The sequence below is a fragment of the Kwoniella newhampshirensis genome, chromosome 13 (genome assembly GCF_039105145.1).
Source record: "Kwoniella newhampshirensis strain CBS 13917 chromosome 13, whole genome shotgun sequence".
Classification (NCBI taxonomy): Eukaryota; Fungi; Basidiomycota; class Tremellomycetes; order Tremellales; family Cryptococcaceae; genus Kwoniella; species Kwoniella newhampshirensis.
This window is the reverse complement of record NC_089966.1, coordinates 1,096,157-1,115,002: the sequence shown is the minus strand read 5'-3', so window position 1 is coordinate 1,115,002 and position 18,846 is coordinate 1,096,157. Positions and strand designations below refer to the sequence as shown.

Genomic DNA, 18,846 nt, shown 5'->3' with positions numbered 1-18,846 from the left:
AACCCCCTAACCCCTAACCCCTAACCCCTAACCCCTAACCCCAACCCCCAACCCCCTAACCCCCTAACCCCTAACCCCTAACCCCCAACCCCTAACCCCTAACCCCCAACCCCCTAACCCCTAACCCCCTAACCCCTAACCCCTAACCCCTAACCCCCAACCCCTAACCCCTAACCCCCTAACCCCTAACCCCTAACCCCTAACCCCTAACCCCTAACCCCTAACCCCTAACCCCTAACCCCTAACCCCTAACCCCTAACCCCTAACCCCTAACCCCTAACCCCTAACCCCTAACCCCTAACCCCTAACCCCTAACCCCTAACCCCTAACCCCTAACCCCTAACCCCTAACCCCTAACCCTGTCACCACCATCATCTCACTACCCCCCCCTTTCCTCATTTTTCGGAAAGGGAGGGAGGAGCGATGTCCCATAAGTCCTGCCCACGCCATCATCAGCGTCTCTCAAGTACTGATTGACAGAGACTGCATCATCTCACTACCCCCGCTTTCCTCATTTTTCGGAAAGGGAGAGAGGAGTGATGCCCCATAAGTCCTGCCCACGCCATCACCAGCGTCTCTCAAGTACTGATTGACGGATACTGTATCATCTCACTACCCCCGCTTTCCTCATTTTTCGGAAGGGAGAAGAGGAGGTGTATGAGGCAATGATGTGCTACAGAGTCGGTTTCCATCGTCAAATGACATGGTCGACCCTCAATTCCGAATTCAATTCTCAGTCACTGAGGAGGGAGGCTCCACGGCTTAGGGAGGGAGGAGCGATGTCCCATATGTCCTGCCCGCGCCATCACCAGCGTCTGTCATGGACGGATTGACGGGAACTGTATCATCTCACTACCCCCGCTTTCCTCATTTTTCGGAAAGGGAGAGAGGTACGATATCTCATAGTACCTACCCACGCTGTCACCACCATCATCTCACTACCCCCGCTTTCCTCATTCTTCGGAAAGGGAGAGAGGAACGATGTCCCATAAGTCCTGCCCACGCCATCATCAGCGTCTGTCATGAACGGATTGGCGGATACTGTATCATCGCTTCACCCCTGCTTTCCTCATTTTTCGGAAGGAGGAAGAGGAGGTGTACAAGGCAATGATGTGTTACAGAGTCGGTTTCCATCGTCAAATGACATGGTCGACCCTCAATTCCGAGCTCAATTCTCAGTCACTGAGGAGGGAGGCTCCACGGCTTAGGTGACAGTGCCACTCTGGATCATCCCATCCCCTTGTACTTGGAGAGTGAGCACTATGAGAATCTGGTCCAGTATGATGAGGTTTTGGGTAGTGATTAGTTAGATAGTCATTAGGGCATGCTTTTTCCTTGGATAGGTTTTTTAATGCAGCTCTGTGACTAAGATACCCACCCTAGAAAAACTCCCCGACATGTATTGGGGACTTTTGAAAACTCCCCAGGAGATAGTGGGGAGTTTTTTTGTATGGGAGAACACTTATTCAGAGATTGCATCTCAACAAATGCAGATACTCATTCCAAACCACTTGCAGGTTATAATGTAGCCTCAGACCTACCCAAAACAAGTCTAAAATCAATCATATGTGACCTCGTTGGCAAGCAATGAGTCATTCCCCGGATTCAGCCCAAGGCCGATTACTCGCCAATTATTGAAGCTACATGGTCAAATGACACAGATTGGGGTAGCTATGGGCCTAGACTATATCCCAGTACCATTTGGGCATCATAAAAATGCGTTTGGTCAAAACTCCCCAGGCGGGAAATCATGTTGTAACCCCTTAACCCTGAGGTGTGTGAGGCAATGATGTGCTGCAGAGTCGGTTTCCATCGTCAAATGACATGGTCGACCCTCAATTCCGAATTCAATTCTCAGTCACTGAGGAGGGAGGCTCCACGGCTTAGACCTTGGACTATGATATATGTTGGTTTCAACAACGTACAATTCCATTTGACCAGAGTACAGCGTCCCAAAGTCTCAGCTGATCAGTGCCATTTCCCACTGTACAGCCTCAACTTCGATTGGTTGTACTAAGGCTCACTGCGCGTCGGGCATTTCGGGTGAACCGCCGTGACCGTAAAACTAAGATAATATCCGGCCATCATTAGATAATCGGTCAAATGACCGCGATTGGTCTATCTCTGGATGGATTGCACTGCGAACCATCAAGAGGAAGGGACGAGGGCTGGTACATACGTAATGTAGCTGCTCCTGGCACCTGGGTGCGTCATCAAATCGTCGCTCACAAACGAGGCAGGCAAATCAATATGAGGGGGTTCAAACAGGCGACATGTCCCCGTGCAGGTTGCATATCTAGGTATGTAGAGTGTCCCGGAAAATCATAACCTATGCGCCTTGACAACATATTTGTTGCTCGCGTCTATTTTGTTCTTTAACTTGGAAATAAGATCCGGCAGCTTGTAGGGCTTGATGATCACTGGGACGCAAATGAGCCCATCACCCCGATCATGCATACATCAGACTCACCATCGTCCATACCTGCAGCCATCGCTTGCTCAATTTGTCCTTGTCTCGCGTTTCCCGTCAGAGCGATAACCAACTGTCGGTCAAGGTCACCGCTTGCTTCGTCTTGCCGTATGTGCTTGACTGCCGTGAGCCCATCCATGACTGTCCAAGGAGCTCAGCACGGGCATCCACATTGCGCAATCGAGTGTCTTACCTGGCATTTCCAAGTCCATCAAGATCACGTCATACCGCCTATTATCTTTTGTGCTGTCGTCTTGGAGTTGGCTTTGCTTGGCGTGGATGTAATCAAGAGCTTCTTGTCCGTTATTGGCGACGTCGCAAGTGAACCCCGCTTTGATGATTTGTCGTTTTAGCACGGTCTGATTGATGATGTTGTCTTCTACGATGAGCAGATGGAGACCATCAAAGCTGATCGGTGTTGGACCGGATGGAGAAAGCGTCGGCGTAGGAGTTGTAATGGCCAGTGTGGCTAATGAACTGTCGAGCGCTCGCTCTGCACTTTGATATGCACCTGTTCGAGTTCGGATGAAGAATCGGAACACTGTCCTGGGTCAGCTCATACGAACCCAGAGACACTTACCGCTTCCGACTCCCAGCTCGCTCTCCATCTCGATACGACCGCCAAGTAGTTCAGATATCCCTAAAGCATGATTTAGCACGGATCGATGACCATCGTACCAGACTCACGTTTACAGATAAATAATCCAAGACCACTGCCGCCGTACTTGGTATGTACCATTTTATTTCCCTCTACACCAGGCGTTAGAAGGTGGTTCGTCACACAAGTAAAGCATTTAGACTCACGAGAGAATCTCTTAAACAACGCAGCTTGCTCGTTCGGTGCGAGACCAGGACCGGTGTCTTCGATAGCTACGAATTACCATACCCTGGTGTCCTCAGGGAGGGGTAGCTGTACGGTCACGCCATGTTCGGCCAATGGAGCACATGAATCGTCCCCGGGAGGAGATAGCCCAATGTCGTACCTTACAGTGATTATCCGGGTCGAGCTGTTTGCTGTGAATCGAATCGCATTGGATATGAGGTTGGTCATCACTTGATGTAATCGGACATGATCTGTCTTAACCCTTGTGATGCCTAGTCGATCAATGTTGTCGCCGAATTCGAGCACAAGTCTGATTTGTTTCATTTTGGCCTCGGACGCGAAAACAGACACGATCTGTATATCAGCACGAATCATTCATTGCTCACCCACCTTTCTTGCCTCCGTCTTTAGGTCCGTCTCAAAGTCGTGCAACGTCAACATGTCAAGCTGGACACGGGCCAGGGATAACACGTCATTGGCGATCCTTTCTTGGACCAAACCACACTGATGAATACCTGATTTTGTCAGCATACTGTGGGGCGGGTGGTCACTCACTATCGAGAGCCTGAATGTCCTCATCCAGTTCCGCGAGCTGCTGCGGTGTGGGCCTGAAACCCTGAGACCCGACATGGAGCAGCTGCTGCTGTAATTCCAGGAGATTTTCTTTGGCCAGCGAGGAGCATTGCAATATCGCAGAGACTGGAGTTCGTATCTCGTGCGATGTGAGATCGACCAACAACTCTTGTTGCTGTTTCGCTTCCTCAGCCTCCACTCTCCTTCGCTCGGCCTCATGAAGCTTCTCCTCTTGGTAACTAATATCGGACAAACAACCCAGTACCCCTGACATCGTAGGGTCGATCAAGTCCAATCGAACAAAGGTGCCTGATACCGACGTCCCGTTCGTAAACTTCCACGTAAGAGTTGACTCTCGTTGATCGCCATGTACAATTTCGTGCCAAGCTGTGTCTAGTCTGTTCAGTGTTTCCGGATCGACGTAGCCAGGCCAGTCGTTGAGATCAGCATCACGAGCCATTCCAGAATAGCTTCGGTAAGTATCGTTGCCATAGATGATTTTGCCCGTATTGTCGGCCCGCATCAGACCAGACGGGCTGTAATCTAATATCACAGCCAGCTCTTGTTGTCGTTGCGCGTAGAGCATCTCCAGGTGGGCCCGTTTCTTGCCGATTTGCATATGCAGGTGAACTCGGGCAAGCAATTCTTTCGGTTTAAACGGTTTGAGCATGAAATCCTCTACTCCCTCGACGAAGGCGGCTAGGCGCAGCTCATCATCCGTTGCCGCACTCAGCAATACCATTGGGACAAAGCGGGTGATCGGATCCTGCCGGATAGCCGCCAACAACTCCTGACCGTTCATCTTGGGCATCATGAGATCAGACAAAATCAGGTCGGGAGGAGTCTTCCGAGCTAGTTCCAACGCTTGTTGGCCATTGACAGCTTCGATCACCTGGCAGTATGGCTTGAAGATCGACTTGACGTAGTTCCGCATGTCATTGTTATCGTCGACCAGAAGCAGAACATCGCTGCGCTCGAATAAGAAACCCTCTGATCGCGAAGATGTAGAGCCGTTGAGTTCTGACCCGACTGATTCAGACTCGTAGTCGCTCGGCTGGAACCAATGCATCGCCTCATCAACGACCGCTTTGCCATACAAGCCAAAGTCGTTTCGCGTTAGTTGATCAGTCGACACGTCTCTTTCTACCAGGGGTATGCGAGCTGTGAACGTCGAACCATGTGGACCCCCACTCTCCTCGGCTGTTTGGCTGATGATGAGAAGATCGCCGCCATGAAGTCGGACGATTTCCTTGGCTAAAGCTAGGCCTATACCTGTCCCTTCGGTGCCCCGTGAAAGAGCTGTTGTCGCCCGATGGAAACGGTCTGTGACTGCGGATAGCTCCGCTGTGGGTATACCGATCCCCGAGTCGGTGATTGCTATATCCGCAAAAGTTTCGTAATAGGAAAGAGCGACGGATATGGCGCCTCGTTCCGTGTACTTGAGTGCATTGCTTATCAGGTTTGTGACCACTGTCTCAAGCAGAGTTGGATCCACGAAAACCAAACCTTCATGCGGCTCGATTTCGATCCGGTATGCTATCCGCTTTCTGTTCACCGCTGGCTGGAACAGTGCGGCCAAGTCGCCCACGAATCGGCCAAGGTCAAGGGGGACAAATCGACCACTCATTTTGCCAGCTTCGATTCTCGAGAAATCAAGGAGAGAATTGACAAGCCGTTGGACACGGGCCAGATTCCTTTGAGCGAGGGATAACATCGAGCGCTGATCCGGCCGAAGTTGAGTCCTGAGTACATCGTCGAGAGGTCCGGCTACGAGAGTCAAAGGCGACCTCAAGTCGTGAGCAGCGCCCTGAAACCACGCTGTCTTGGCCGTTTCCATTCGATCTCGCTCCATCTGACGTTCATGCGCAGCTTCCGCAGCTCGCACCGATCCGAGAGATGAAATCAGATGTGCGCGTAAGACATGGATCCAATCCTCGTAGACGGTATCCAAAGGTGAGGCAATGTTGAGACCGAGAATGAACACCGCTTGGGGCGTATCTGCTGATGCTTCGCTTGAGATTGGTATGACGATAGCGGATTCGGGTAGTGCTTCCCACTGACGAAGCGGGAAGCCTTTGATGAGTCTGGTACAATCGTCGACCACGACAGCTTGGCGACTTGATATGGATTTTGCAATGGGCCACGATTGCTGATCGAAACTATAGCGGACACGACCCCCTCCTGAGGACAGGGTAGAAATGGCCGAAAGAGTGGGAGAGGAGAATGGACCGGTCTTTGTGCTGAAGGACGAACGAGTCGGTTGTTCGTTGGAGAGAGCTATATCGATATGGCGAGGTGCCGCCGGATGATCCGGTGGCACACCCAGCGACGACTCGAGGGTAAGTTTGACAGTGTTACTTTGCGCGACTTCTTGCACGCTATAGCACATCAGGAATGGGACGTCTTTCGGATTCTGCTCGAGGACTTCGATGATTCCGTTGTAGTATTCCTTAGATGTCCTGGCAGTGAGTAATTGCTCTGACAAGTCGCGCATAGTCTCCTGTCGTCTTCTAGCGACAACAGCTTCTGTCGTATCTCGCGTCGGGTTGAATAGACTGCAAAATACAAAGGGATGAGCCACGTCGAATGGGAAGGTTGAGAGAGCCCGAAAGACCTAAACTCACCCTAGAGGCTTGCCCTCTGCGTCAAATAGTGGTATGAAACTCCAAGTATGGTACTTTTCCACCCAATGTCCTTTCAGACCCCTCCTATACAACAACAAATCGTTTTCCCTATAACACGGCTCTCCAAGAGACAAACACCGCTCGATCAGTTCGGTCACGCCCTCCCAAACTGGTCCCCATGCTTCTTTGGCTCTGGCGGATCGTGCCCACATCAGAGGGTGATCTACAATTTGAGCATAATTGTCATTGCTATGACAGACGTCAACCTTGTGCAGAGATGGCCATCAAGTCGACACAATCACTCACTACAGCATGAGAAAGTCTTCTCCCAGCCATAACGCATCCTGGGTTGGTGAACGCAAGATCACCTCGATCATCGTCTCGATCACCGGTGACCAGTTAACTCTAGGTCCTAGCGAAGTCTTGGTCCAATCCGTCCGATCAAGCAGCGATTTGCAATCTAATGTCCGTGACGCCAAAACGGAAGAAGCCATGAGAGATGAAGAGACAGCATCGTTGACATTTTCCGCAGAAAGATCTAGGTGGCTGGGGATGAGATTGGCAGGTCGCTCGGTGCTCGGAACGGCGCTTGGGGTGCGACCGGAGGGAGTGTCACCGAAGAAAAGCGTTGGAGCACGCTTAGCTTTCGAGGGAAGAGATGTGATGACGTGAAGCGAATAGGATCCTTTCCTCGGTATAATGGTCTTCATGAGAAACAACGTGTCGATATCCGTCTCCATGGGGAAAACGCTGTCCGCTTCCCCTGTGCTAATCCATCTTTCGAAATCCAACAGCGCCTCTCCTTCGATGAGCCCATCGAGCGAGTGCTTTCCCATCCAGTTCACCCATCTCTCATTCTTCCACGCGACCTGTTGTCGAGATGGCCCGGCGGCGGAGGCGTCAAGATGTGACTGGACTATGCAGGCGGGAAAAGGGTAAGTCTATGGGGGAATCAGCAACGACTCCCATGCAATATGGAAGCCTCAACTTACCTGAAGATAGGTGATCGGAGTCTCAGATTCGATGAATCCGTCCAGAGTGGTGAGATCGTGAGTCATGGTTGTGACACTGTGACGAACGTGACGATGGGCATCACGTCCAGTCACTTGCATTGACGTCGACTCCCTGCTGTCACTCGACGCCTTCCCTCGCCACTGCAGGTAGAGATGCCAAAGTGTTCGTTTGCAGGAACGACGAAGATGATGCTGGATGGACCGACGTCCTGACGAATAGGAACACTACTCGGGTCGAGGTCGAGACAAGATTGAAAATCATACATATTTGAAAGTGGAGCGGTTCAATTCCAACTCATGTATGATGTTGATGGTCTGCCAGGAACGGAGGAGAATTACTCGTGGCGTTTTGCGTACAAAGCGGTCGGTCACTCAGGGATTCCCCACCCAATCCAGACCACGCTTGCTTGGATTCCAATGAGCGGTTACGTGTTCCGCTTTTAGCACAAGTTACAGTCGGGATCATCGCATTGACCTGTTCAACCCCGACACTAGGGACACGATGATTCTGTTTGCCGACATTCAGATGCATTGACTGCTGGGACGTTGAGGATAAGAATGGTCCATGCCTCTGCTTTGTCTGAGGAGACGCTGCGGAGGGTGTTTCCAAGATCTGGTCATAACCATCGATAGGAACCGCCTCAAATGCAATACAACAGAGCTTGCATATCACATTCTCAATCATGACTCAAAGTCCATCACATGATCACACACCAACGTTGTCTCTCCGCTCTTACTTCAACTCTAGCGCTTGCCTTCTCTTCCCATACTGATTGCTCCACGTTGACATATTCCTGCACCAATCCTTCCTGTTCGTGTCCAGGGAAACGGACTGTCCTACATCGCTGCAACCTCTCCATTGTGAGCTCAAACGACTGTGGAAGGAGCTCGGTGTCGTATCGTCCAGTTGCCAGCTGCTTCGATAAAGCTTTTGCCACTGAGAATATCCTTGATTGACCGTGGCCGTGGAACTGTGAGTGAAAGGTCAGCCCCGCCATCGCCCCAGCGGACCAGCCAGCACACTCACTCCTGCAGCGATTAACATGCCCTTCTTTCCTGGCACCTCGCCGATCAAAGGCAACGTGTCCTTGGTCCTAGTCAGGATCCCGCCCCATGCCCTGTCCAGACCTTCTCCCTCGGCCTCCTCTCCCCACCTGGGAAAGTTGTTGGGCATGTATTTCGATTGCACTGTAAGATGTGTTTTCAGCCGGTGGCTGAAAGGCGACAGGTTACAACTCACACTTCGTCCACGCCTCCATCGGCTTGCTATCATCCTCGATGAACAAATTGAATCCTTCTTCGTGTGTCCGGTTGTCAACGAGATCATCGTCCCCGCCGCCAATCACGATTCCGCCTCCCTTCGTCTGCATCCAATACCACCCATGATGACTTCGCACAGTATTCTTGAATGCGCCAGTCCCGGAGAAAGGAGGCGGGGGGGTAATATGAGAGCATTGAACAAAGCAAGGAGCGATGCTGTGCAAAGTCAAGCCGTCAATGTCGCCTTGAATATAACATCCAATTATACACTCACAAGTCTCCTACTGGGTCGCCCTTCGGGAAGAAATTGTGCGTATGAGCATTCGTGCACAAAATCACCTTCCTCGTAAGTATGTCTCCCTTCGCCGTTTTGACGATCCATTTTTCTCTTTTTGGTACGACCGAGTTGACTGGACACCAGGTCACCAGCTCAAAGTCAGAGAAACTCGACTGGATTGCCAGTCTCATTAATGCCGTGCACAGCTTGTGAGAATGAACCGAGCCAGTAGGGGCGAAGTCAACGCTGACGACATCCTTCATTCGTGACAACTGTGAGCGGGAATGGTTGTCAACTTTCTTCTATCATCTGAACCGACCAGCCGACTCACCTTCGCTGCCTCCAACTTGTTTTTTACAAACCTCACTCCAGCATCATCGTCCACGCCCAGGTACTTCTTCCTCGCAGCCAGCCAATCATTGTACAGAGCTAAGTTGTCCTCTAGCTGTCCAGCAGTATGAGCTTTGTGTTCACATCCGTAAGCTTCTGCAAAGATACCCCTGCACATCAACTCGGCACTTACTATTCATCAGTTCTCCCCTCCACCATTCGATTTCTTCCGCTATGCCCTCCTTTCTCACGATGTCCTCCACAATCTCCAGGTTGGTCCTTTCGGCTTGGATAATCTTGACCACTTCCTCTTCTGAGGCGCCGGTACCAGCAGGCATGGGTCGCTGGTAGCTTTTGAATCTGAGATAGTGCGCAGGAGCGACGTGACCACCATTGCGACCGCCTGGTCCACCAGACGCTTGGTAAGCGTGATACCTGCGATCTTGAAGCTGTTTTCTACTCACTTGCTCCACTCCCTATATCTTTCGCCTCTAGCAACACAACCTTCCTACCCGCCCCTTCTGCCCCGTCTCTGGTCAGGAAGTAAGATAGACTGGCTCCCATGGTCCCACCGCCAACGATGACGATGTCTGCCTGTGCCGGTGGCTTCCCATCTTTGTTGTAGCCGTAGAGTGATTGCGTCCCACGATTTGTTGCCTGCCAATGAGAGACGCTGGACTTGAATGGCTGGGGAAAGGTAGACATGGAGAGATACCGCTGCGGTTGTGATGGTAACAGTGATATCCAAAAGGCAACTTCCTCTTGACCCGCGAGCGAGACGATCATTTCAGCTCCCAAAAAATCCACGCAAGCGTTCCCGACGATCGACACTGATAACAGATCAAAATACATGGGATCGTCACTGCCTCGGACTTCTCCGAAGGGTTCTGTCACCATGTGGGTCTTACTCTTCTGGCAGTAACCGTCTGCTGAATTGGATTCATTTTGAACAACGTTCTTTTCATCATGGTTGATTTGAGTCATCAAACATGCTGCTCTCCTACCTCGTTCCTGCAGCTCTCTTCGGTCTGACAGCTCTTGCTCGTCAGCGCACCTTCACCACCACCTCCCAGGCCGAGTCCGTCCACACCTTATCGTCCTCGATCCCTCCCCCTGACCACCCCGATGGCTCATCCTTCACCACATTCAAGCACACCTCATTCCCGGGCCATGGAATTCGAATCAAGCATGTAGAGAAAGGATGGTGTGAGAAGAACGCAGCGACCTATACCGGTTATATCGATGTGGACGGCTATGGCGAATCCCTCTTCTTCTACTTCTTCGAGTCGGTGAGTGCCGCTTTGGCAATTCCAGGATCTCGACTTCATGTAATATGACTTTTCAACAGCGAGATAAGCCTGCAGAAGATGATGTGATTTTCTGGATCAACGGTGGTCCCGGAGCATCGTGAGTCAAATCTTCGATTGCCAACTCTCAATGGCTCAAGCATCCGAACCTTTCACTTCACAGCTCAGCGCTCGGTCTCTTCATGGAACTAGGTCCATGTCGGATCACGCCTGAAAACGGTAACTCCCTGGTGGACAACCCCGACTCTTGGAACAATCACGCCAACATCTTTTTCCTCGACGAGCCTTCCGGTGTTGGGTTCTCGTTCAACGAGAACGGGCAACTCCTTCACACCCGCACCGAACAAGCGGCTGTCGACGTTGGAAATTTCGTCCAGATGTGGTTCGAGACATTCAGTGAATTCAAGGGTCGAAAATTCCATATGGCTGGGGAGAGCTACGGCGGGAGGTACCTGCCCTTGTTCGCGAGTGCTGTGCTGGATGGCAATATGTATGCAGAGGCGAGGAACGTCACTCCGGTCAACCTCCAGAGTGTAGGTCTTTCCCTGCTTGCCGATTTCTTAGTGCTGAAACCACCGCTATCACAGGTCATGATCGGGAACGGGTGGACCGACACTGTTACCATGATGGAAGGTCATGTGGAGCAGCAGTGTTCCTCTGAGTCTGGGGTCAAGGCTATTCAGTCTATTGGCACTTGTGTCGCGCTTTACGAAGCTCTTCCCCTCTGCTTGGAGATGCTCGAGAAGGACTGCAGGCATCGATTCGATGACAGGCGGTGCGGCTTGGCGGTTGATTAGTGAGTCAGGTTCATTGTCAGATCCAACTGACTTTGAAACTCTACGCCAGCTGCGAGGGTACGATCATCGGTGCTTTCAGGAAAACAGGCAGGAATTGGTACGATATCTCGGAGAAGTGTGAAGCTGGAGTGTAAGCTGTGTGGGCTTTTTATGGACGGACAATCATGTTTATCACCCACTTCATTCTCAGGTGTTATCCACAAGCTCTCTCCAACGCTCTTGACGAGTATCTGAACCGCAATTCCACATTGAAAACCCTTGGTATCGATCCCCACTGGACAGGGCCTTGGGTGTCAAGCTCCGCCGGCGTGGCCGCATCGATGGGAGGTATCGCTTCCTCCCCGTCGATGGATCTTCATCACAAGACGTATCTTTACGTCGCTGGACTGCTTGAGCGCGGCGTGAGAGTCCTGGTATATGCTGGGAAAGGTGATCATTTCCCTCGCGACTGCAGTCTTGCTTCTAACGATGCTTTCACACCCAGTGGACTTTGCCTGTAACTTCATCGGTGTTCGCAAATGGGTCGAGCGACTCTCTTGGTCAGGCTCCAAAGCCTATGTCGCCTCGGAGGAGCGCCCCTGGTACCTTCCTGGCAGTAAGGACATTGCGGGTGAGGTCAGGACTGGTGGCAATGGGTTGACTTTTGCGACTGTCAGAGGTGCGGGTCATCTCGGTGAGCGGTTCACATACTGTTCGATCATTTTCGAGGCGATGAGGCTTACTATTATGCGATCTCAAGTGCCTCTCCGGAAGCCGAAGGAAGCGGAGCACATGCTCATGAAGTGGATCAGGGATGAGGAATTCTAGGAGGGGACCGCAGTGCAACAGTGTGGCTCATTGGATTCTGCAAAATGCTACTTGGACAGATATATGCACGATCTTTGCAGCCAGTGGTCAATGTGCAAAGAGCAAGTGAAACGACTCTGTGGTTTGACTAGACAAGCCAAGCACGTCGAAGTGGACAACTCCGTCACCGAAACAATGCGGTGTACCTCATGCCAGAAAAGCTCATGGTTCTCTGCATCTCCGTCTCTGTATCTGTCTTCGGTGCCTCCACTGCAAGCCTCCCACCATGGTCATATCAGATCGTTGCGGGTTCAGATCCGTCGAGTACAAAGAAGGCATAAATGTCGTGGATAAGCTCATAGAGGCTGATGGAGGCGATGATCCCAATTCTCGGTTGGAACCACCGGTCGGGTAAATCGTGCTTTTCCACTTGATGAGGATATAAAGTATGTAAACCTACGCTGCATATCAAACGTTACATTTGGCCTACTTGTTGTCTCTGCTTTTGTCACCAACTCAATCAGCAAAAGATGAGAACCGCACGCAGATGCGCGCTCAAGTCGCAGTCCACTTCACAGCAGACCTACTGAGTAAGAGTCCAGCCCCAGGACAAGGTGGTTTATTGCATTTGAAATACTAGGTTGGAAATACCGTTCGCTCGAGGAGAAGTGTATGGGAACAGACTACGTCGTAAAAGGCAAAGCATCCTCACACGCATGCCGATACTGATAGCGATAGATCACACCGATCGACCGTGTGGGTCCGTTATCTTTTGATAACGCCGCGCGGTGCATACTGCGTGTTGGTGAAGGTTTATACTCGACGTTATCTTTGTCATAATTAGTAACGGACATCGACATCAATAATCACTTTCACGACTACAGGTCACCTTAAGCACCTATTACCACCACCGCCGCGACCTCACCCCTATCATGACACAGAAACACCCTGCGGATCTGTCCAAGGTCATCACACCCAGATTGCTTCACGCTCTGTACGATCTCCATTTCCGTTGGCGCAAAGATCAGCCTCTAGATGCGAAAGTTCTGTTGAGCACCTACCTAGCCGGAGGAAATCGCTCTATTGACCAGTTATATGACCTCTGTTTCGAGTCAGCCCTCCGTCCCATCTCCGAAATAGGTCTGGACGACATGCCAGATCTCACCCAGTATCTCTGCCCTCCAATGCAGTACGACTTTCCCATACAATCACTCGGGTTACTCCTCCTATTGGACCAAGCACCTCGATTCCTGTGTCAAGGCAGAGATGCGCGATGGACCAGTTCGTATTTTGATGTCATCGCGCTAAGAACTATCACCAAGCTACTGTCTCTTCCATGGTCACTCCGTCCGGACAATCTCGAACGATGGACATCGCTTGGGTACAACATCGAGCATGCCACATTGCGTCGACTGGTGTTGTGCTTCTCGATTTCTCATTCGGAGAACTGGGCCGATCACATGCTTCAGCATGGTCTGATAGAACAGATCAGGCGGGGAGTAGAAGAATACTATCAAGTCTCCGACTCGTTCCGGTCTCTTGATCGTTCGGATGCCGGGAATCCTCATCTCTTCCCTCGACTGATCACAGCAGTAGGTAGCGGCGAGGCGAAGATCAAGACCGTTGCCGATTTCTACTTCTACTTCTTCCGAGTGATACGAGTACACGAACCGATCATACGAGTGTACGGGAGATTCCCTTATCGCAACCGCGCTGTAGGTAGAGATGACACGGACATGGACAGAGAGTACATGAAAGCGACAGATGGGATGTTCGCTCTGGACGAGAAAACAGCAAAGTATATCAGGGACGATGTGGAGAAAGGCAGATGGACACCGTTGCAGGGAAGAGGAGAGGAAAAGATCTAGAGCAGAGGGTAACGTATGCATGCGTCGTCAACTGACAGACCGGTCGGGCCAATGACCGATGAGAAGCGTTGATTCGCCATGAAGAAAAGGAAGCAAGGTGAGTATGGGGTCTTTTCTGAATAATTGTGCCAAGGATTTGCGAATGATTGTTGCACAAAACTCATTCACATTTTCGTGTACCTGGCAGACGCTATCTAAATCTATACCGTCACCTTTTGTACTAGCTTCGAGCATGACATCAGGCTCGGTCCTTTGGCCACCAAGGAGCATCCTTGACGTAGTTGTCAATGCCCCTGAACAAGGGCTCCCGGACGCTCTCGACCTTTTCGAAACGCATGCCCGCGCTCCCTGGTGCGATGGTCGTCTTGCCTGCCTCGAGATCTTTCCAGACGTCGGCGATGAAAGAGTCCAATGGCAACGCAGGAAGCTTGCTCTCCTTGACTTCGGTGTCGGCGGCATCGAGCTCGGCTGGAGGGGTGTTGTCAGCGGTGTCGACAAAAGACTAAGCTACACGTGCAGAGAGAAAAAACTCACTCTTGACGAGAGGAGGAGCGATCTCAATCACCTCCACGTTGGTACGAGCAAGCTGTTCACGAACGGTATACACGAGAGCGTGAACAGCAGCCTTGGTGGCACTGTAATTGCCGCTTCGCACGAAGGGAGTGATAGCAAGACCGCTGGTGACAAAAGCGAACGCGGCATTCTTCGTGGTGCCCTCTCCGAGAGAGAGGAGGTGAGGCAAGACGTACTTCAGAGTGTAGAGGACCGAGGTGTAGTTGACGGTAAGCTCCTCGTTGAGAGCATCCATGTCGACCCGCTCGGGCTGGTGGAAGTAAACAGCTCGCATGATACCGGCATTGTGGACGACCATGTCGATATCGGGGTGAGCGGTGATGATCCTGCCGACCGCATAAGCACAGGGAGATCAGTGAAGGTGCAGCACCATGCTCACTTCTTGAGATTGCCTTCAATCTGGTCAAGCTTGGTCATGTCGAAAGCTGCGAACGACGCCCTTTCATCATACTGGGCGACAAAGTTCTTTAATCTCTCCTCCCTTCGTCCAGTGACGACCACCTTGGCCTTGCTGTTTTTGAGGATGGTCTCGGCGAGTGCCTTGCCTATGAAACGCGCGCAGGAATTGTGGTCAGCGTCATGGACGATTGCTTGGCAGAGCGTGATCCGGCTCACCGAGACCGGAAGTGGCACCGAGGACGAGTACGTTCTTGTAAGGGAAAGGCATCGTGTCACGTTGATCCGGGTAGACGCTTGCTTGACTTGTGCTTGACCGGCGCTGCAACTGCCCAAGCATTCGAAAGCTCATTTATACGTCAAAACATGTCTGTGACCCGATCTCCGAGGTGGAGGTGGAGGTGAAGGACCTCGGCGATGTGGTATCCGTATTCGAGCACTCACTACTGATACATTCATGGTGGAGTGTAATGGTTGATCCGCAAACAGATGTGTTCAGCATCGTTCAAAGTCAAATGTAACATCATCTGTGAAACTCAAGGATGAGTGAGTAGTCTACCGAAAGAACGATGATGGACACGTCCCGATAGTACCGGCGGTGGAAGGCCTCGCAACGGCTCTGATGCACACACCACTTTCGTCTATGCTTATCTCACAACGCGTTGAACACGGACGCTGGCATGTACGATCTACGCAAAGTGCGTCACGATTGTGACGAGGTTACTACTACGACTTCAACACAAGCTATCCCTCTATCCCTCAGCATCAGCATGTCTGACGGAGGATTGGCGATTGCTTTGGCGGGGAAACGTGCCTACGAGAGATGCGATCGTTTGGTGCAGCTCTGTGTCATGCGTTTACCTGTCCCTCCCATAAGTTCATAAGTCATGAGTCAACCTACTTTCGCTGATTGCGATTCTGTGCGAGTGATGACGTACTGCATCAGACGGGATGGGATCAGCATGCTGTGAGAGATGCATGTTGAGTATGGTGTAAAAAAATCGTATGCATGGAGGAAGGACATCTCTCCAGCAGTACTCGAGTACTCCAAAACTCATTCACACGTCGAACATTACCCAACTTGGCACCATGACAGTCCGCAGACAATTCGTTTTCGATTTCGTCCGAGCGATTGACGAGAAACGTTTGGACGAGATTAAAGGCTACTTTGATGACAAGTTCCTATACCAGTGAGTCTGTGATGTGGTGAACACGATGTGCGCCGCTGTAATACTCTGTCTTGCCGCAGTCCTCATCCCATTCGTCTGGGATCCTTCGGCAAGCCAGAAAGGATGACTGGGGATGATTTCGTGTGTCTATTAGCTGGACTCACTTCGCTCAAGAGATGGAACGAGAGCGTTACAAGGCGGCAGGCGCGAACGAGCAAGGGTGACAATTGGGAACACAGTCCGTACTGGACCCACCCATGAAGCTTATCGAGAGTGACAAATCCATGCTCCTTCATGTGAGTGAGCTCAAATCCTTTTCCACTGACGATCCGACCAAATCAGATGAGCGCAACTCCCAAACATGTGTCGGGGAAGACCTTCCAGACAGAATACGTTTACATGCTGGATTTCGGCGACGATGGCAAGATTACAGAGCTCAACGAGTTCTTTGATACCGCTTACATCCAGGAGATGTCGGCTCTATAAGAGTCGTGATTGATACGTTTGTAGAAGCGCAATCGATGGGAGAAGGAGGATCAATCCTACGGGAAACTTAGGTTCCTACTTTATGTTTGATAGAGGCGCGACGACATCGTGGCCTTGATCAGAGTGTTGTATGCAACCGACTGGATCGTGAATGGTAGATACGTACATTGAGAGCGTCGTGTCCCGGATCCATTCGGTGTGCGTTATTCATACGTCGTCGCAAAGCCTCCACCCGAAATGAAGCCTCAGTGACAATTCTTCCTCGTCCATTCCACTAGCGCCCTCAGCTCCTCCCATTGTCTTTGCCTCAGCGGCGTATCGTCACCTCCTCGTTTGTTGATATCCTCACAGGCGTCGACGAATGATTTGGCGTCAGATATTTTTCGGATTGTGGGATGGGACTCAACATGAGACCACCAGCTGTACATCGGTCAGTTTGAATCGCTGCGAACGGACAGCGGAGGGGAGCAGCTTACTATTTCAAGTTCCAATAATCGCCTGAATAATGCAGCCAGATCAGAATCATTACATCTTGTTCAGAAGTATGTGTAGACTCGCCTTCTCTTCGGTGCAACGTTGCGTGCAGTAAATCAGCAGTTGGGTCCCCCTCGTTGTCCTGAGCAATCAGATGGGCATGGTGAATGTCGTCGTTGGCGAGATGTAAAGCTAGGTCGTGACCCTTCAATTTTGGTGATCTCGGGCATGAACTAGGTTACAAGCTCACCGGCAACGACAAACTTATGCTCTCTCAGCTTGGCGATCTTGGGGGTAAGCTCGGGAGCATACACGTTGGTCCCGGGTTCAAGCGGGGGTAAAGACGGACGAGAGAACAGCTGAGAAACGATCTCGTCTGTGGATGACATGTGGGACGTGATTACGCCTCTGAGGGTGTTACCGGTGCGACGGGTTCGCGGGTCAAGTCTACGCACAGGGAAGGCACTGGTCGTTCTGGTCAATAGCATGGAACAGATACCGACGATGATGCAAGTGAAAGATGACCAAGTGATCGATCGGATCGGTCATGAGTGGATCGGTGGAGAAGGGATCAAGGCAAAAGTGGAGGTGGACTGGAAGACAAGCCAACCAATCAATCCATCTTCCAGCTCTTCTCTCTTTTCCTGATTCGAATCACTTGCGCCATATCATTCATTATCATGCCACCAGCAAGCCGCAAACAGCGTGAGACTTGCTGATGCTCGTGCTGTGAGAGTCTATCCACTGACGGATCTGGTGATGCAGCATCGCGGCAGCTCGCTCCTCAACCTTCACAACCTACCGCTTCCTCCTCGCGTCAGACCGATGCCTTGACAGACTTTCAGGCGAGACGTGTCCAACGGCGACTGGATGATCTCGAGGTCGGTAATGAGTCTCCCCTCAGCTCGCTCGTCTACAAGCTCCCTCTCGCCAAGCTCAACCCGCTGATATCAGTTGTTCTGTGATTACTGCAGCGTACCAACCCCACCGATATCCCTGCATCATCTTTCGTACCCGAGGCGTCATCATCGAGACCATCACTACCTAGCTCACCGGCATCCCAATCTCACTTACTACAACAACAGCAGAAGAAGAAGCAGAGTGCGAACGTTAGACGGATATTGTATGGAAAGAAGAGTCTGAAAGATTGGTTGGATGAACTGGTAAGTGTTCACTTATTTTGACCCGGGTTATCAGACACTGTCATACACGGGATTCCATCCTTGTCACATGCTCCTCATTCACATGCTCCTCATTAGTAGAACGATATGTTGGTTCTCATGCCTGCCTGTCTGATTTGATAGCCGCCCAATCCTATACCCCCTTACCTCTTTGCTGTCGTTCCTCCCCCCCCGACACCACCAAGACCCCTCTGCTCGTCATGCGGCTACATTGGCGCGTACAAATGTCCTCGATGTGCAGAATGGAGCTGTGATAGGGTTTGCATGGAGACGCACGAACGGGATGGAGGATGTGGGATTGGTGGATAACGGACCTGAAGAGCTAAGTGCGAGGACGCCGACTCCGTGGGCTAGCGGTGCGAACGGAAAAGGAAAAGATTGAGTCTTAGCCTCGAGCATGGCGTGGAGTGCCTCTCCACCCCTCACGATATCTCTCCGG

The 18,846-nt window shown here is 51.4% G+C and overlaps 8 protein-coding genes across 8 annotated transcripts; 4 read left to right on the top strand and 4 right to left on the bottom strand.

Moving 5' to 3' along the window:
- Positions 1-2,322: 2,322 nt before the first annotated feature.
- On the bottom strand, positions 2,323-7,548 carry IAR55_006361 (uncharacterized protein; the record flags this gene model as incomplete). The annotated part of the gene is made up of 10 exons (XM_066949445.1): positions 2,323-2,420; positions 2,471-2,611; positions 2,664-2,981; positions 3,051-3,110; positions 3,158-3,220; positions 3,275-3,340; positions 3,849-6,421; positions 6,491-6,739; positions 6,797-7,431; positions 7,483-7,548. 10 exons carry the CDS (start codon positions 7,546-7,548, stop codon positions 2,323-2,325), a joined length of 4,269 nt encoding a protein of 1,422 aa, XP_066800453.1.
- Positions 7,549-8,201: 653 nt separating this feature from the next.
- Positions 8,202-10,075, bottom strand: IAR55_006360 (uncharacterized protein; the record flags this gene model as incomplete). Its single annotated transcript, XM_066949444.1, has 7 exons — positions 8,202-8,474; positions 8,531-8,691; positions 8,744-8,979; positions 9,038-9,312; positions 9,372-9,502; positions 9,564-9,773; positions 9,835-10,075. 7 exons carry the CDS (start codon positions 10,073-10,075, stop codon positions 8,202-8,204), a joined length of 1,527 nt encoding a protein of 508 aa, XP_066800452.1.
- A 284-nt stretch (positions 10,076-10,359) lies between these two features.
- IAR55_006359 (uncharacterized protein) lies at positions 10,360-12,281 on the top strand (the record flags this gene model as incomplete). The annotated part of the gene is made up of 8 exons (XM_066949443.1): positions 10,360-10,659; positions 10,719-10,777; positions 10,841-11,210; positions 11,265-11,473; positions 11,524-11,604; positions 11,665-11,903; positions 11,959-12,147; positions 12,214-12,281. 8 exons carry the CDS (start codon positions 10,360-10,362, stop codon positions 12,279-12,281), a joined length of 1,515 nt encoding a protein of 504 aa, XP_066800451.1.
- Positions 12,282-13,192: 911 nt separating this feature from the next.
- IAR55_006358 (uncharacterized protein) lies at positions 13,193-14,128 on the top strand (the record flags this gene model as incomplete). The annotated part of the gene is made up of 1 exon (XM_066949442.1): positions 13,193-14,128. The coding sequence occupies one exon, from the start codon at positions 13,193-13,195 to the stop codon at positions 14,126-14,128; it is 936 nt and encodes a 311-aa protein (XP_066800450.1).
- A 238-nt stretch (positions 14,129-14,366) lies between these two features.
- IAR55_006357 (uncharacterized protein) lies at positions 14,367-15,368 on the bottom strand (the record flags this gene model as incomplete). The annotated part of the gene is made up of 4 exons (XM_066949441.1): positions 14,367-14,596; positions 14,663-15,027; positions 15,081-15,246; positions 15,317-15,368. 4 exons carry the CDS (start codon positions 15,366-15,368, stop codon positions 14,367-14,369), a joined length of 813 nt encoding a protein of 270 aa, XP_066800449.1.
- An 818-nt stretch (positions 15,369-16,186) lies between these two features.
- On the top strand, positions 16,187-16,752 carry IAR55_006356 (uncharacterized protein; the record flags this gene model as incomplete). Its single annotated transcript, XM_066949440.1, has 4 exons — positions 16,187-16,287; positions 16,347-16,455; positions 16,506-16,562; positions 16,609-16,752. The coding sequence occupies 4 exons, from the start codon at positions 16,187-16,189 to the stop codon at positions 16,750-16,752; spliced, it is 411 nt and encodes a 136-aa protein (XP_066800448.1).
- A 245-nt stretch (positions 16,753-16,997) lies between these two features.
- On the bottom strand, positions 16,998-17,714 carry IAR55_006355 (uncharacterized protein; the record flags this gene model as incomplete). Its single annotated transcript, XM_066949439.1, has 4 exons — positions 16,998-17,172; positions 17,229-17,250; positions 17,311-17,418; positions 17,477-17,714. 4 exons carry the CDS (start codon positions 17,712-17,714, stop codon positions 16,998-17,000), a joined length of 543 nt encoding a protein of 180 aa, XP_066800447.1.
- A 192-nt stretch (positions 17,715-17,906) lies between these two features.
- Positions 17,907-18,716, top strand: IAR55_006354 (uncharacterized protein; the record flags this gene model as incomplete). The annotated part of the gene is made up of 4 exons (XM_066949438.1): positions 17,907-17,931; positions 17,992-18,107; positions 18,201-18,389; positions 18,531-18,716. The coding sequence occupies 4 exons, from the start codon at positions 17,907-17,909 to the stop codon at positions 18,714-18,716; spliced, it is 516 nt and encodes a 171-aa protein (XP_066800446.1).
- Positions 18,717-18,846: the final 130 nt, after the last annotated feature.